The 16414-nt window shown below is 45.8% G+C and overlaps 2 protein-coding genes across 2 annotated transcripts; one reads left to right on the forward strand and one right to left on the reverse strand.

The window, feature by feature from the left end:
- On the forward strand, nt 1-6473 carry LOC119193868 (POU domain class 2-associating factor 1). Its single transcript, XM_037460192.2, has 5 exons — nt 1-33; nt 818-933; nt 2352-2391; nt 2469-2698; nt 3837-6473. The coding sequence occupies exons 1-5, from the start codon at nt 18-20 to the stop codon at nt 4191-4193; spliced, it is 759 nt and encodes a 252-aa protein (XP_037316089.2). The 5' UTR covers nt 1-17; the 3' UTR covers nt 4194-6473.
- Nucleotides 6474-10541: 4068 nt separating this feature from the next.
- linc.pou2af1 (lnc RNA pou2af1) lies at nt 10542-14205 on the reverse strand. Its single transcript, XM_037473848.2, has 5 exons — nt 14050-14205; nt 12483-12583; nt 12324-12366; nt 11431-11738; nt 10542-11071 (listed from the first exon to the last, which is right to left on the reverse strand). Exons 1-5 carry the CDS (start codon nt 14054-14056, stop codon nt 10715-10717), a joined length of 816 nt encoding a protein of 271 aa, XP_037329745.2. The 5' UTR covers nt 14057-14205; the 3' UTR covers nt 10542-10714.
- Between the last annotated feature and the right edge of the window lie 2209 nt (nt 14206-16414).

Here is a 16414-nt window from a genome sequence, read left to right on the forward strand (position 1 = left end):
TAATCCAGAAACGCAGAATGCACTGGGAGAAAGGTAAGTAGAACTTCATTGACGTTAATTGTTAACCCGTCTTATTTTACTTCGATGCAAAACAAAATTGATTAAGAGTAACATCTAAAATCTGCTTTTTTTGTTTGTTTTTAATTTTTCAACAGTACAATACATACTATATTCTAATATAATACAATCCAGTACAATACTCAGTACCTATTGTACAGTTTAAATGCTCTGGGTACTAAACGTCTTTTTTAAAATAATCTGTTTGGAAATGTGAGAAATCTTTTTTCTACTTCTTTGTTTATCCAATAATTCTGATCATTTGTCAGAATGTATTTGACTGTCGCCAATCAGAAATGTAAGAGCTGAACGAACGGATGGATGTGCACGGCCACTTAAGCGTGTTTTTAATTTACAACCGAAGGAGGGGGCGGGAAAGAGGAAGGGCTCGTTTGGATGCTATTGGACTGTAATCTTGATATGCAAAAAGGCCGCGGGCCCCGTGGACCACTGCACAGCTGTGCAGCTTCCTCTTTCTGTCTCCGGTTGAGTCCTCATGCTTGTCCCCGTGTGTGTGTGTGTGTGTGTGTTTGTGCGTGTGCGTGCGTGTGTGTGTGTGTGTGTGTGTGTGACACCTGTTACGGTTATTTAAAGCTGTGAAAAGTAAATTAGTGCCATTTCATTTTATAAGCTTTCTGTTGGTTACACATTTTCCCAATGTTTCCTTTAAAGGTTTTCTATGTGACATTCAGAGCATTAATACCATTGTTAACTGGCTAATGAGTACTGGAATCCCCCCCCCTCCTTGTTTCCTCTGAAGCACCACCACCACCAGGCCAGGCCCGGTCCAGACCGTACCAAGGTGTCCGGGTCCGTGACCCAGTCAAAGAGCTGCTGAGGAGGAAGAGAAGCCTGGAGCCGGCGCCCCCCCCCCAGGTGAGGACAGCAGCACACATGACGGGGTCACACGTTCACTGAGTTCATTTGATTCCTCGTCACACGTTCACACACTGGTGCATTTGCCCTCCAGCGTTTTCCAAAGAAAGCCCCCCTCCACCCTTCTCCACCCCCCCCCTCGGGCAAATATTGAAACAGCATTGTTCCCAGTAACTTTATCACAGCCTTCAGTCATTGAACCAACAAACACAGGATTTACTGTACGGAGCGAAGGGATCAGAACGCGTGAAACATGGAGGAAGAAATGCATTTATCTGAGGAACAAAACCACAAAGATCAGGTCTTTTCCAGCTGGAACGTCGTTATGAAGGCGGGGGGGGCCCTGGGCTTTAGGGGCCTGTACCTGGGCGTGGGGACAGAGAGGGGCGGGGGGAGGGGTGTCTTTTATCCAGGTGTTTTTCCATGACAGTTGCAGTGATCCCCATGGCTGCAGGGCTGGGCACACCGCCCTATGCAAAACACCCCCCCCCCCACCCCAAAGAGCCCTCCCACACACACACACATGCATCACCCCCAACCTCAGGCCTCAAACCTAAATGCCCCCCCAAACATAACATACACCTTTGATTATCATTTATAAACATTAAACACAAAACACATCAGGAGATCAAATGATCACATGATCACAGCATCACGTGATCACAGCTCGGTGACTTTGCACTGTTGAAGTTACTACCAAGAACTTTCATGTGGATTTCGTGTTGTTTGTGTCGCCCCCTGTGGACTAAAGTGGTCGTGTCTCTACAGCAGAAAACCTCTTATTCTACAGCAGCAGGGTGTCCCGGGCTGACCCTCTCCGTCCTGGTCCTCCTGGTCCCTCCCTCCCCTCCAGCAGGAGGAAGAGGAGGAGGAAGAAGGGACCAGGAGGACCAGGAGGCGGGTTAAGCCCGTCCCCCAGATAACAACACTTTTAAAGTGCAAATGTTAGCTTGTCCGTTGAGGTCTTTTTTGACAGTTTCAATTTGTGTTTAACCCCCCCATCCTAATTGCCCCCCTCCCCCCTCTCTCTGAACCGTTGCGTCTGTTGTGCCTCCAGAGATGATTATTGCATTGTATTGATTTGGTAGCATTACAACACAGTCACCGTGGAAAGAAGAGGAGCAGCAGAACATTAATGGTCGCGGCCCGCAGCGTCTGGGTTCATTCTGTCCTGGTTTTGTCTCATAAAAACAGCAGCATCTTTGATGTCTGCCGTGCACTAAGAAAAGGAAGTTCATGTATTGCATAATATCTCTAATCTCTATATTCTATATATCTATCTATCACATCTAGATTATAATGAAAGAACTTTGAGACACTTTTTTCATGGAAAGTTTAGTTCTCTCACTTTGGAAACACGTCTCCATGACAAGACATCTGCCCAGTATTGATCAACTCCTCTGTTTCTCCTTCTGAAGGACGTGGTCACACGTGACACCCCGTCGTGGTACGCGCGAGGTAACGGCGCCACTCATCCCTGTTTGGTTCTTTTTCTAAAAAGCGCGTGCGTCTCTGACCTCTCCTCCGTCACTCAGGCGCGCTCGTCCCCGAGGTGGCGGAGCCGGCGGGTGACGGGGGTCCGCCGCAGGGCCCCGGGTGGAGAGCCCCGCCCTGGAGCCCCTCGGAGTACGCCCCGGTTCACGCGCCTCCGCCGGGCGCGTACCCGCCGATCTCCGGGCACGCCGCCGACGTGTACGTGCAGACGCTGTGCCCGAGCTACGCCATGCTGACCTACACGCACGCGCCGCTGCTCGCCAACTTTGGGGTGAGGAGGACACACGCACACGTGTAGTTGTGTTACTTATGATGAGACATCTGAAGACATCACAGGAAACACCTCAGTACGTTCAATAAGATACTGAGTCATGTTTATTAAGAGGGTTAAATACTGAGTCATGTTTATTAAGAGGGTTAAATACTGAGTCATGTTTATTAAGAGGGTTAAATACTGAGTCATGTTTATTAAGAGGGTTGAATACTGAGTCATGTTTATTAAGAGGGTTAAATACTGAGTCATGTTTATTAAGAGGGTTGAATACAGAGTCATTATTAATAAGAGGATTGAATACCGAGTCATATTTATTAAGAGGGTTAAATACTGAGTCATGTTTATTAAGAGGGTTAAATACTGAGTCATGTTTATTAAGAGGGTTGAATACCGATTCATGTTTATTAAGAGGGTTAAATACTGAGTCATGTTTATTAAGAGGGTTAAATACCGAGTCATGTTTATTAAGAGGGTTAAATACCGAGTCATGTTTATTAAGAGGGTTGAATACCGAGTCATGTTTATTAAGAGGGTTGAATACTGAGTCATGTTTATTAAGAGGGTTGAATACTGAGTCATGTTTATTAAGAGGGTTGAATACTGAGTCATGTTTATTAAGAGGGTTGAATACTGAGTCATGTTTATTAAGAGGGTTGAATACTGAGTCATGTTTATTAAGAGGGTTGAATACTGAGTCATGTTTATTAAGAGGGTTAAATACTGAGTCATGTTTATTAAGAGGGTTGAATACTGAGTCATGTTTATTAAGAGGGTTGAATACTGAGTCATGTTTATTAAGAGGGTTGAATACTGAGTCATGTTTATTAAGAGGGTTGAATACTGAGTCATGTTTATTAAGAGGGTTGAATACTGAGTCATGTTTATTAAGAGGGTTAAATACTGAGTCATGTTTATTAAGAGGGTTGAATACTGAGTCATGTTTATTAAGAGGGTTGAATACTGAGTCATGTTTATTAAGAGGGTTAAATTCTCCTCTCTCTTATCTTGTGTGAAATCTACTCATTGAGCCAATCAGATCAGCCTTTTAAACCACACATATTTACACCCTTGTTCGGGCGTTGGCTTCTGTTTTGCCCTTCGGCGTTAACGGGAACATCCTGTCCTCGCGTTTCAGACCGTACCTGTGGCCCCGGGACTAGGCTCCGCCCCTCAGATGGAGCTCCCGGACTCAGGGCTGACCTACCTGCCCTGGGCCCAGCCCGTCACCACCATATCGACCATGCCCAGCCAGGTCCAGTTCGGCTCGGCCGCCCAGCCCGTCTCTCCTCTGGTCCACGTGCCCCTTTCCATGTCTCTGACCACGGTGATCCCTCAGCTGGAGGAGGTGCACCACATGGACCCGGACCTGGGGGAGGATCCGGGGACGGAGGCACCGAGCCTCCTGGACAAGCTCCTGGAGGATCAAGAGGCCGATGGGCCAGAGGAGGACAAAGACTCGTATGGCCGCTCGCTCTTCCTCCCTCCCAACTAGAGGCGTCAAAACATCCACTTTTAAAAAATCGAACCCCCCCGGGACACTCATCTGTAATTACAAGTCCTTTTTACATCCAGCAACAATTTTCACGTTTCTTTCATGCAGCAAATTCTGTTATTGGAAAAACAACAAAAAAGGGTGTCTGTTGTTGCATTTCAACACGTGTTGTTTCGCGCGTTGAGAGGAGCCGCCCCCCCCCACCCCGCGGCGGCCTCCAGGGCCCTGTCATTAGAGCCGGCGCTCATCACGTGTTGCTGCAGAGCTGCTTCTGCGTTCCAGCTGATGGTTTCATATCAGCAGACTTGTGTGAGCAAGTTGACCCGCAGGAGCAAAGATTTGTGAGTCATCGTTTGCCTGAACCATCGCAGAAGGGTTTGAGTCCTCTATTAAACAAGTATTGTGTAATGAAGAAGAACATCTGAACATCTGAAAAAGTACAGGTTCAAGTCTTTTGAAACCGACTTACGGTCAAAAGTTTTAAAATGCAAGAAAAGCTTCTTTAACCTTTCAAAGTGGTTTAACATTTGCATGTTTTAAATATACACTTAAATACAGTTAAAATATTGTTTTACTCCGAGGATTTAGAGCTGGTTCTGGTTCTTGGCTGAGGTTCAGGTCCCCCCCCCAGGGGGTAAACTGACATTGTGTGAATGCCCTCTGAAGTCTGTTTCTGAGCTCCTCGTTCTGTCCTCAGCTAACATTTTTTTGGTGTAAACATTGACTAAAACCTCCCTCATCGCCCCCCCCCTTTGAATTCTCATCAAATGATTTATCCGCTGACTCACTGGTGTTGTTCTCAAAGTCCACCAGAGACCGAGCCGTTAATGTTCACGTGTCCTCAGGCAGTTTGGGTGTTAAAAAGGACAACAATGAAATCGGGCTTTCTGATCTTTCTCTTTCTCTGTTTATTTCATCTCTATGAAATTATTTCCATCTCGAAAGGATGTGGTTGGTGGCCTGAGAGGTTATACGTGTTAATGAGTTAACTGGAAAAAAGGCTTTGTTCCACCAGGTGTGCAGTGACACCTATTATGGGGTTAAATCCTCTGGAAGACGCGATACGCTCCAAATCTGGGGAACAATTATTATTATTGTCTTAGGTAATTTAATTGAAAACAATCTACAACATAAGAGCTGCTGATTGAATGAAGGTCTTACAGTTAACGGCTCCATCTTGAAGAAGAGGTCATCTTGTCTTTTGCTTCGGCACCATCTCACAAATCCAAAGTGCAACCATGTTGCACGCATTATCTATCTGGAAATCCAGTATATGGTGTTCAGCACCTAGGTAAACAGAAGCCTTAGTACACAATCAGTACAGGCGGCTCTGTCGGGTTTCCATAAAACTGTGGCTCATGTTGTCAACACTTTCCTTCTTTAATGGCTGAGAGCATAATAACCTCCTCAGACCTGTGCTATCAAATGCTGTCAAACCCTTTTGTTGCACTTTAGGGACATAAGTAAACTGATCCGTACAGGAATGAAGTTATCGGAGTACGTGTTTATGCAGCTGTGCTTTGTTGAGATGTGGCGAAGCCAAAGGGTCCGACTGGTGAATCTGTGAACCTCTTTTTACATTGAACCTAGAAGAGTTGTAGTTAAACAGTTGGGTATATATAGCTTAGCATAGGGACAAGAAGGCCTATCTGTATACCGACCAGCACCTGTCGAGCCCACTTATGATTCTTTTGTTTAATGCTTTATGGCCACAACAAAAGGCTTTTAAAACGTAGACGACTACGACAACATACATCCATATAAGTAGATGGACTGAATGTCCTAAAAGCTCTCCAAAGCCCAGGAGGCCTCAGAAGGTGCGAATCTGCTATCGTTCACAGCCCTCCAGCATTTGAATTAACGTTGCCTTCATCCATGAAAATAAAAACCCCAGCGTTTTGCAAGAGGCACAACAGCAACAGCCGGGGGAACAAGAACCAGCGCAGTCCTCCAGGAACCTGTTCTTCTGCTCTGCATGTGGAGGTTATCGTTTGCAAAAGTTCAGGTAGCCACAAAAATAGGGATACGCACGATTTGACGCCCTCCTTAAGGTCGTTACTTCACATCCCCTTGGTTGACTTGGCTGGAGGGTTAATGCAATCATATGGAGATGAATCTGTATGTAATGTGACATCTCTGTGGGTGGAGCGGCTGTTTCAGTCAGATTGTGCTCATTGATCAGTTAATAAACCGCTAACAGTAAAGTCATTGCTTCCTTCTTGGGAAACCCCTTTAGCCTTTGTTGCCACGCAATGAAATACGCCGACAGAATGGACACACAGCGGGTAACAAAAGTCTCTTTTTTTCTCAGTAAATATATTTCCAAAATAGCTATTGACATGAAATTTTCACCAGATGTTGGTAACAACCCAAGTAATACATTCCTACAAAGAAACAAAAACTAAGAAGTTCAGAAATAAAGTTATGTATTATGTATGTATAACTTTGGTTGTTACCAACATCTGGTGAAAATTTCATGTCAAATATAGAAATATATTTATTGAGAAAAATGGTGACGTGTTCAATAATTTTTTCACTCATCATTGATTATAAAGTCTAACCCTAACGAAGTATTTCACCATCCTTAATGAACCTATAGTATTTTACAGTCTTTTATTTTGAAAACACCTAGTGACACCACACATGTAGAAATTCCTCTGAAACAATCTCCAGACGCGCAATAGAAAAGTAATGATGAAAGTAAATCGGCTGAATCACTTCATCGCAACGCTGTACTCAATAAAACCTCAGACTTTAATGGTGCGGGCTAACCCGCTTCTCAAATATGAGCCGTGTACCTGAGGCGTGTCCCCCCCCCCCCACTTTGTTGGATGTATTAACAGGACTTTCCCGTCACTTTCTCAGCACGGCCTTTATCCGGCCTTCATCCACTCGATTAAGATATGAACCTGAAGGGCCAACTTATCTCACCAGGCGTTGTGAAATACAGTGTTTTTTTACCCCAACGATAACGGTTCGTTGAGGTCTTGTTTCCATCCAACGCAACAAAGGGAGGTTTGTTCTCGACTCACCTGGCTGCAGCTCAACAGAGGACAAAGGATCCCGTTCAATACGTGTGATCATAAAACTCCAAATGACTTCAGGTCAACAGCTTGATCTCTTGCCTGTGAACCAGTCCTGATCCTCTACCAGAACCAGACCAGTCTAGTCCTGATCCTCTACCGGAACCAGACCAGTCTAGTCCTGATCCTCTATGGGAACCAGACCAGTCTAGTCCTGATCCTCTATGGGAACCAGACCATGCTAGTCCTTATCCTCTATGGGAACCAGACCAGTCTAGTCCTGATCCTCTATGGGAACCAGACCATGCTAGTCCTTATCCTCTATGGGAACCAGACCAGTCTAGTCCTGATCCTCTATGGGAACCAGATCGGTCTTGTCCGTATCCTCTATGGGAACCAGACCGGTATAGTCCTGATCCTCTATGGTCCAATGCTGGAGGCCCACCAGGTCCCGTCCCCTGGGGGAATTGGCTCTGTTTTCATGGACTGAACTTCTCATCCAAGTTGTCAAACTTCATTTTGAATTCTTTCCACCTTTAATCTGGTTACATTTTAACGAGGAGTTAGAACAACGCGTTTTATGCTACGCTGCGTACACACAACTGCACACACACAGACACACACTCACACACACAGACACACACTCACACACACACAACAGCACACACACAGACAGACACACACTGTGTCGTTGGCGTTTCCTCTTCAGGGGGGTTTCCACAAGCAGGAGCATGGCGGTAACTTCACCAACAGGAACTGTGGAAAATAAACAACAACAAATACACAAATACATAAATGCACAAATACACAATTACACACACACACCAGCTTCAGGAATGTGAGCTCGGCACTGGGACGCCTTCGGAGACATGCAATAAAATAAACAGTGTTTTGTGTCTTGACTCGACTCGTCTGTTTCAGTATGAGACGCCAGGGAGACATATCCCACATTCTTCATGTGATATTGATATTGAGGAGGAATGGGGGGGAGGGGGGCGTTTGCTAAATACTCATGTGTTCCTCTCAGAACCGGACCAGAGTAAATATGATTATGAGATCCTTACTTCAGTAAAGGTTTGTGTTTGATCCAAAAAACATTCTGTGCGTGACCAGCAGTGACCAGCAGGGGGGCGACTCCTCTGCTCCCATAGACGTCTATGAGGAAATGACTCTACTTCTGTGTAGTGACCAGCAGGGGGCGACTCCTCTGCTCCCATAGACGTCTATGAGGAAATGACTCTACTTCTGTGTAGTGACCAGCAGGGGGCGACTCCTCTGCTCCCATAGACGTCTATGAGGAAATGACTCTACTTCTGTGTAGTGACCAGCAGGGGGCGACTCCTCTGCTTCCATTGACGTCTATGAGGAAATGACTCTACTTCTGTGTAGTGACCAGCAGGGGGCGACTCCTCTGGTCCCATAGACGTCTATGAGGAAATGACTCTACTTCTGTGTAGTGACCAGCAGGGGGCGACTCCTCTGCTCCCATAGACGTCTATGAGGAAATGACTCTACTTCTGTGTAGTGACCAGCAGGGGGCGACTCCTCTGCTCCCATAGACGTCTATGAGGAAATGACTCTACTTCTGTGTAGTGACCAGCAGGGGGCGACTCCTCTGGTCCCATAGACGTCTATGAGGAAATGACTCTACTTCTGTGTAGTGACCAGCAGGGGGCGACTCCTCTGCTCCCATAGACGTCTATGAGGAAATGACTCTACTTCTGTGTAGTGACCAGCAGGGGGCGACTCCTCTGCTCCCATAGACGTCTATGAGGAAATGACTCTACTTCTGTGTAGTGACCAGCAGGGGGCGACTCCTCTGCTCCCATAGACGTCTATGAGGAAATGACTCTACTTCTGTGTAGTGACCAGCAGAGGGCGACTCGTCTGCTCCCATAGACGTCTATGAGGAAATGACTCTACTTCTGTGTAGTGACCAGCAGGGGGCGACTCCTCTGCTCCCATAGACGTCTATGAGGAAATGACTCTACTCTCTTGATTTATTCCCTCAGTAAACATTGTAAACATGAGTTTATGGTCTCAGTCTCTAGTTTCAAGTCTTCTTCAATGCAACATGATGTTCATTTAGTGAATGATGGTCCATTTAGAGTCAAACAGACCATAAAGCAGGAGATGCTTAAGGGCGGGGCTTTACGCTGATTGACATGTACTTCATGCATTAGGTCAAAAGGACTTGTGGGTCTTCGGGGCAGGAAGGCCCCCCCGGAGCTGGAGAAGGCGGCAGGTCTGCGCCAATCGCCGAAAGGTTTCCGGATAATAGTCGATGAAGGAGGAGAAGCTTGCCTTGGAGGACGGGTCACCCCTCAGTGGACGTCAGTAGACGGGAAGAGTTCTGAGTCAGAGGGGAACGGAGTCCTCATGCCGTAGTAGTTTAACAAATCATGGTCCATAACGAGGCAAACGGAGCTTGAAAGCAGGGGAGGCTTTAAGGCGGGGCGACATGCTGAATGGTTCAGACATGTTTACGTTTCAGCTTGGTAAAGATCAAGCTTTCCCACGGGAGTTAAGTATCTGAGCTGCCGTTAAAGAAAACTCAGCTCATGACTTCTGAAGAAAGGTGTCACTGTACTCTGCCCGGGTCAGAGGTCAGAGACAACACAGACGATGCGTTGCGGATATGAGCTCCACGAGCTTTGACAATGTGTTAAAGTCCCCTTTAAGCACTTAAAGATACTTGCGTAAGCACTTATAGCCGTAATGCTTCAATACCAGCGCATTGTGACGCATGAATTTGTTTATACATTCAGAGCAAACCTTCTCATTATGTTTTGATCAGATCTGTTTTTACATTATAAAATAATCCAATAGAAGTCTATAATAACTAGCTCCTATTGTACATAAATGTATGTGTGATATATAACACTCTGATCTCCTTATAAACCATCAGTGATTGACCATTGCACAGTGCATTCACATTGATATATAATTGATCAATTATGGCCTGGAAGTAAATATCTGGGTCATCATTACCGTCCTTATTCTTTTAGCGGACACTAAAGCTTTAATTCTGTATTTGATTTAACGCTCCCATTACATCGTAGCTTTTTTTCTTGTGTCCCCTTTTCGTCTGAGCTCTTGTTCATGTTTAGGCTCCTGGTTTTGGACACGTTGTTGAAGGAATCTTGGGAAATGAAAATGTCCCTTAACCCTCTCGAGTGCGTAAACAAACATTAAAGCTGTTATCGCAGCAATTAAATCACATTTCCTTCAATAGATTAATGAATAAAACCAATAAGAACTAAAGAAACAACACTTGTCTGTTTTATGATTCAATAAAAGAGAAATGGATTTAAAAAACGTTTTTATTTAGTACAGCAACAAGTTACATGTATGAAAAATAAATCTACGTAATACGAAGTGTCATTAATACAAAAATATGGGCTTTTTCCATCCATTCTGCATTCATCATGTTCATCCCACCACAGAGCAACCAGAAGAATATTTACAGACATGCCCCCCCTCCCCGCGGGGGTCCCATCATAGAACGTTGTAGCACATCTCTGAGCTCCTGAAGTAGTTGTCCTCGGCAGGCAGGTGGCAGGTGTACGCATAGCCTGAGCCGGGGGGGTAGTAAGGCGGGAACTCGGGGGCTGAGAAGCTCTCCTGCTGGCCGGCCCAGCGGGGGGCCGAGCAGAAACAGTCCTGGAGGCTGCAGTGCTGGTAGTGGAGGTGCTCAGAGGGGGGCGGGGGGCCGCGGTAGCATGCCTCTATCCTGGTGGGGGAGTCGTAGCAGGAGGAGGAGGAGGAGAAGGAGGAGAAGGAGTCGTGCGGCGAGTAGCTGCCGTGATCAGGCGGGCTGCAGAGCTGCAGGGGCTCCGGGGAGGAGCAGGGAGCCTGGAGGGGGAGGGGGGGGGGGTTTATAAATTGTATATGTTACCTACATATTATTTGTATAGATTATAAATAGTATATATACTAAACATATACATACGTGTACATATGTACACAGAATCATACACACATATACATGTGTATATATTGATTTCATTCATTTGACAGACAGGTCTTGACAGGTAACCTCGTTGTTGTAATAAACTACCACAACACGCGCTGAGGAGACCTTCAGAGGACTGAGAAGGTCCCACCGGACGGCTCCATATTCATTACGCAGACGCACGCGCCGTTAAACAGAGACACACTTTGTATGCGGATATGAATCTATTCTCTTATTGCAGTAATAAAAACACATCTACCATCCCGAAGTAGTCCGCATCAGAGGAGAGTGCGTGGCAGCAGGTAAGCGGGAAGGCGGGAGATGCGGGAAGGCACGCGCTGTAGCTGCTGCCGGTGGTGTTGTTGTTGTTGTTGTTGCTGTTGCTGTTGTTGTGGCCAGTGTAGCCGTTGCCGGGCAACATAACTTCCCCGAACTGCTCCGGGACGTCGTTAAAGGTGACCCCCAGCACCTGGGCGCTGCACGAGCCCTCCCCCTGGAAGTCTCGCGCTCCACAGCTGCTCGCGGCCGCAGGTGGGGCGGCGGCAGGAAAGGGGGGCATTTGGAGACCTGGGGGGGGGGGGGGGGGGGGGGTTAAAGGGAGAATTAGAATAAATCAAATCGGAGAAAATGACAAAATTTGCGACACAGCCTGCAAGTGTGAAGAAACGATCCGCTCGGGACTGAGTTGACTTGAGGAGTTATTGTGATAAATCCAGACAGAAGGAGTGAAGCGCAGATCTGGGCTCTTTAAATAGACCCATCAGGCCTCATGATGTCACCAATCATCAGCCAACACCGCAGCTGCTTTAAAAGAAACTCCACGGTCTGCTAGAACCGCATTCCACGTGTCAGAGTGGGTCATGACCGGGCCTTCCATGTGAGTATTCTGTTACTGGTTTAGGGGGGGGGGGGGCGGCAAGGCAGGGCTGCTGTCCCTCACCAAAGAGAGCTGTAGGCGAGGACTTAGGACCCCTCCCTCCCAGGTGTGTGCGGGTCAACATAATTACCACACTACGGTTTTAGTGGGGGGAGGCTGCTTGATTCTATGGGGGGGGGGAGGTGGATGGACTTAAATTCTGCACACAGATCTAAAGCATGAATGGCTTTGTGCTACGTCACACACTGGACTTTGACTTCTGCAGACGTACTTACTTTGAAAAGTGGACGCGCAAAGATCCTGAAGATCCTGTGAGATCTGTTCATCGGGAAGAAAGGGGGGGGGTCATCAATATTTATTATGAACAGGACGGTTTATTGCTTCTTCATCTCCTGCTGTGGAATAGTCCGCTTTGGAGAGGGGGGGGGGGTTACCGTTTTAGGGTTGCCTGTGCTGTCCTCGCGGGCTCGCAGCCTCTGCAGCAGCTCTTTGACGGTGGTCCTGACGCGGACGCCCTGGTACACTTTGGGTTTGTCTGCGCGAGGAGGACAGCACGTCACTCAAGTTCACCAAACACTGCACATCTTTTATCTCAGTCAAATCCCCCCCAAAATGAAATAAAGAATAACATGTGATCGATTATTTGTGTCAAATCTCTTTGTTTTTTATTTATGTTGCATTAAATATGAAACATGAAATAATCCACTGCGGCGTGCACGGTGCTCAGCGCGTGTCTCAAAGTTCGGTTCGGATCCGCCGCCCGTCAGAGCGGGCTGCCGGGCTTTGTCTCCTCCGCGTGTCCCCACCCCCCAGCAGAGAGCGTCCCTCTTTACGGCAGAAAATGGATCCTCGCTTCCCAGTGCCCCTCCACCCCCCTCCCGCCGCGGACCAGGGACACAGGACGGCGGCACCCAACGCGCTCCCGTTGAGAACGTCAACGGATCTCACGATCGGGTTCGGAAGGGCTCGCGCTGATCCGGATCGGTCTGCGGGTCGGAACGCGTCGGGGCGCCCGGTGGAGCCGGATTGAGGCGCTCGCGAACAAAGAGCCGAAGAAGAGCCGAATCCCGCGAGTCGATCGGGACCCAAAAGTTCCAGCTGTTGAGCCGCAGAGGATCAGGTAAGCGCGCGCGACCAGTAAACGGACCCATGCAGACGTTTTAATCACAACCCGAGCTGATCTCCGATCTGCACTTATTCACCCCCCCCCCGCCCGCCCCCTCATGTTCCGAGATGTTAGCACATAGCGCTCCGTGAAGACGCTCCAGGTGAAAGTGACCGAGAGAACCCCAGAGGACCCCCCCCCCCCCTCCTCCCCGCACACGTCCCCCTGGTTCAGGCCTGAAGGCGAACCTTTAGAACATCACGAGGCCAGATCGAAAACAGGAATCCGATTCGACGGCCTCTTCTGATACATATTCATATTCCAATAGACGCGCGTTGGTGATTTGGTTTAAATGTGCTAACGGAGGGGCCGACGCGCGCGGCAGAGACGTCCCCCTCCGGCGCGGCGACGTGCTGCTTTGCGCGCTGAGGAATGTTCACTCGCTCATGTTTTAATTAAAACAATAACAAATCCGCCGTCATAATGTGCGCAAAATGAGCATATTGTCAATTCATGAAAGTCGGAAAATGTGTTTGACCGTTTGACAAAGTCTCCACGTTAACACGCGGCATGAAAATGTAGATATTCATAAAGGTCATTGATCAGCTGCTCATACATGATTTAAACATGTGAATAATGTAAACATGTGTAGGAGATGAAGAAGTAAAAAGCGCACGGAGACGTGCGCCTGCCTTCTGCTTGTTAACGTGCCACTAAACTCTGCCTCCGTCCTCCTCTTCTCTCCTTCTTTCCCCTTCTTTCTTTCTCTTTCTTTCTCCCTTTCTCTCTCTGCTTCTGTGCCTCCCAGGACCCGGAGCCCCGGAGCCCCCCCGGAGCCCGGCGGAGCCCCGCGGAGCGGCGGGCGCGCAGGGAGCAGCCCGCGGAGCGGCACTCACCAGACATGATGGCTCCTGGAGGAGAGCTGCGGGCTCCACTACGTCCTCTTCTGCCTCAGATCAATGGCTAAGAACCAAATTTGTGCAAAAGTCTCCAAAAATGTCCACATAAATGTCTCCCAGCAGAGCCACAGCATAGAACAATATTGTAATATAGCTGGGGACATATTAGTTTGAGGTTTTCTCCCTCCATGCATTCTATTTAAAACCCCTAGAACTCAATGATTTGACAATGATTTGATTGCGCGTTACTTTCAATTTGAATATTCAAAGGCAGCCGAGTTCCATCGATTTTTCCTTGAAAATCATGCCTCACGCTCATGGAACAATCCCCACTGCAATGAAATATATTCATATCTTACACTTTGATGTTTAGGAAACAACACTTTTATTCATTTTATCCTCCTTTTGCAATAACACAGCCACACACCCCCTCATTAAGCTCCACGGGACTCGGTGGTCGGCGTGCGTCGCTCCTGATGCGCACTGCACTGTGGGTCAGCGTGCACGCAGTCACTGCGGTGAAATGTGCACGCTGCAGACACCTGCAAACCATCTTTAAGCTTTAATTCAAAGGAAATCAGACAAGAGTGGCAGAGAAGTGGGCGTGGCAAAGGCCAGCAGCCATTTTTGGCATCGCAGGCCTCTGAGCTCACCTGAAGCTTCACCTGAAGCTTCACCTGAAGCTTCACCTGCAGATCTCTAAACGCCACTATCACAATATTTTATTATTTTCTACTAAATTCTACAGAAAGGAACATTAAATACAGAATAACCCACAGCTTTCACATGTATTATATATATTCTTAATTCATCATCAAATTACAAGTTTACTGTGAAGATGAAATTAACTAATTAATAATGACATTGAATTGAGTCCAGTTGAGAGTATTTAGGTATATACTTGTTTTTCTTTGAGTATCAGCATGTGAAGAATAAGGTTCCTGACTTGTGCCAAAGGGAAGTAACTTCATCATTAGAAATTAAAATCACTATTCCTAGTATTATTATTGACCTACTAGTTGTCATGATTATTATAACTATCACAACTACACAAAAAAATATGAATAACTTCAATATTTAATTTATTTAATCTAAATAAAACTGTTCTCATTTATGCTCACTAATTATTATTAGTATTATTATCATCATTATTATTGGTAGTAGGAGTATCCTATTATCATTACTGTATGTAAGTGTTAGGACTACAACTACATGGTGACCTCATTATAATGATGAGCCTTAGCAGAAATGGATAATACATATATTATATTATTAGGAGGATACATTATTAGTATTATTACAGTACAATTACTATTAGTCTTCAGTTCTTTGTCAAATATAAATATTTCTTGTTCTTCTGAGTTTGTTTTCAGCTAAATGACATGTAATATATAGATATATATACAGGCCAGGTAGTTATCATGATAGTAGCAATAGCAGTTGTAGTAGTAATGGTGCAGTAGTAGTACACTGTAAAGAAATATCCTATTTTTACGGAAATAACTGTAAGTTTTATGCTAATAATGACAAATTAAATGTTTTTCTTATTATTTACTGAAGAAATACTGTAATTATTTTAGAGTATTTACTGTTTTCTTAAATTACATTCGATCCATGTAAAATAACGGTCAAATGACGCAGCAGTGGCTGCCAAATGAAAAACCATGAAATTAAAGTAAAATAACTTAATTCGAATAAAGTGTGACAACCATAAATTTACCGGAATTTTCCATAACAATTTTACAGAGAGACACATTTATTTTATAGATTTTTTGCTGTAGTATTACGATGAAACACCTTTAATAGAGGGTATTGTGGATATATACACATCTATAAATACATGTTCACACTTCATTTGAATTAAGTATTTGACCTTCATTTTACGGCTTTTGTTTGGTAGCCGCTGCTGCTAGTCATTTGACCTTCTTTTACGGGTTTGTTTTTTACAGTGTACTAGTAGTAGCATGGTATTGTACTATCGGTAGTAGTACGGTAGTAGTAGTAGTAGTAGTAGTGGTGTGTTTCGCATTTGCCTCTTTGGAGATTTAAATCTCTTTTCATGAAGTTCCCTCCTCACACCATCATCATCTTCATCCTCATCGTCATCATGCTCATCCTAGTTATTATTATGAATAGTTTTAACTGGTTAGTATTACCGTAGGACTAGTAGTTATCATGACTATAGTACTATAGGTAGTACTCATGGGGCAGTAGTATCCTATTATTACCAGTACAGGTGGTAATACCATGATGAATAGTTGCAGTGAAAGTTGTAGTGCAGTACTAATAGCAGTAGTACTAGTTGTAGAAGTACAGCAGCAGGAGTAGTGGTAGTAGTAATAGTAGTAGTAGTAGTAGTAGT

The sequence above is a fragment of the Pungitius pungitius genome, chromosome 3 (assembly GCF_949316345.1).
Source record: "Pungitius pungitius chromosome 3, fPunPun2.1, whole genome shotgun sequence".
Taxonomy (NCBI): Eukaryota; Metazoa; Chordata; class Actinopteri; order Perciformes; family Gasterosteidae; genus Pungitius; species Pungitius pungitius.

Bases quoted from the DNA above. Each gene is read 5' to 3' on its own strand.
- LOC119193868 (XM_037460192.2), top strand. The intron at 934-2,351 runs GTGAGGACAGCA...CTCCTTCTGAAG, and splicing joins AGCCGGCGCCCCCCCCCCAG to GACGTGGTCACACGTGACAC. The intron at 2,699-3,836 runs GTGAGGAGGACA...CTCGCGTTTCAG, and splicing joins CGCTGCTCGCCAACTTTGGG to ACCGTACCTGTGGCCCCGGG.
- linc.pou2af1 (XM_037473848.2), bottom strand. The intron at 12,367-12,482 runs GTAACCCCCCCC...CCCGATGAACAG, and splicing joins GCACAGGCAACCCTAAAACG to ATCTCACAGGATCTTCAGGA. The intron at 11,739-12,323 runs GTAAGTACGTCT...CCCCCCCCCCAG, and splicing joins TTGCGCGTCCACTTTTCAAA to GTCTCCAAATGCCCCCCTTT.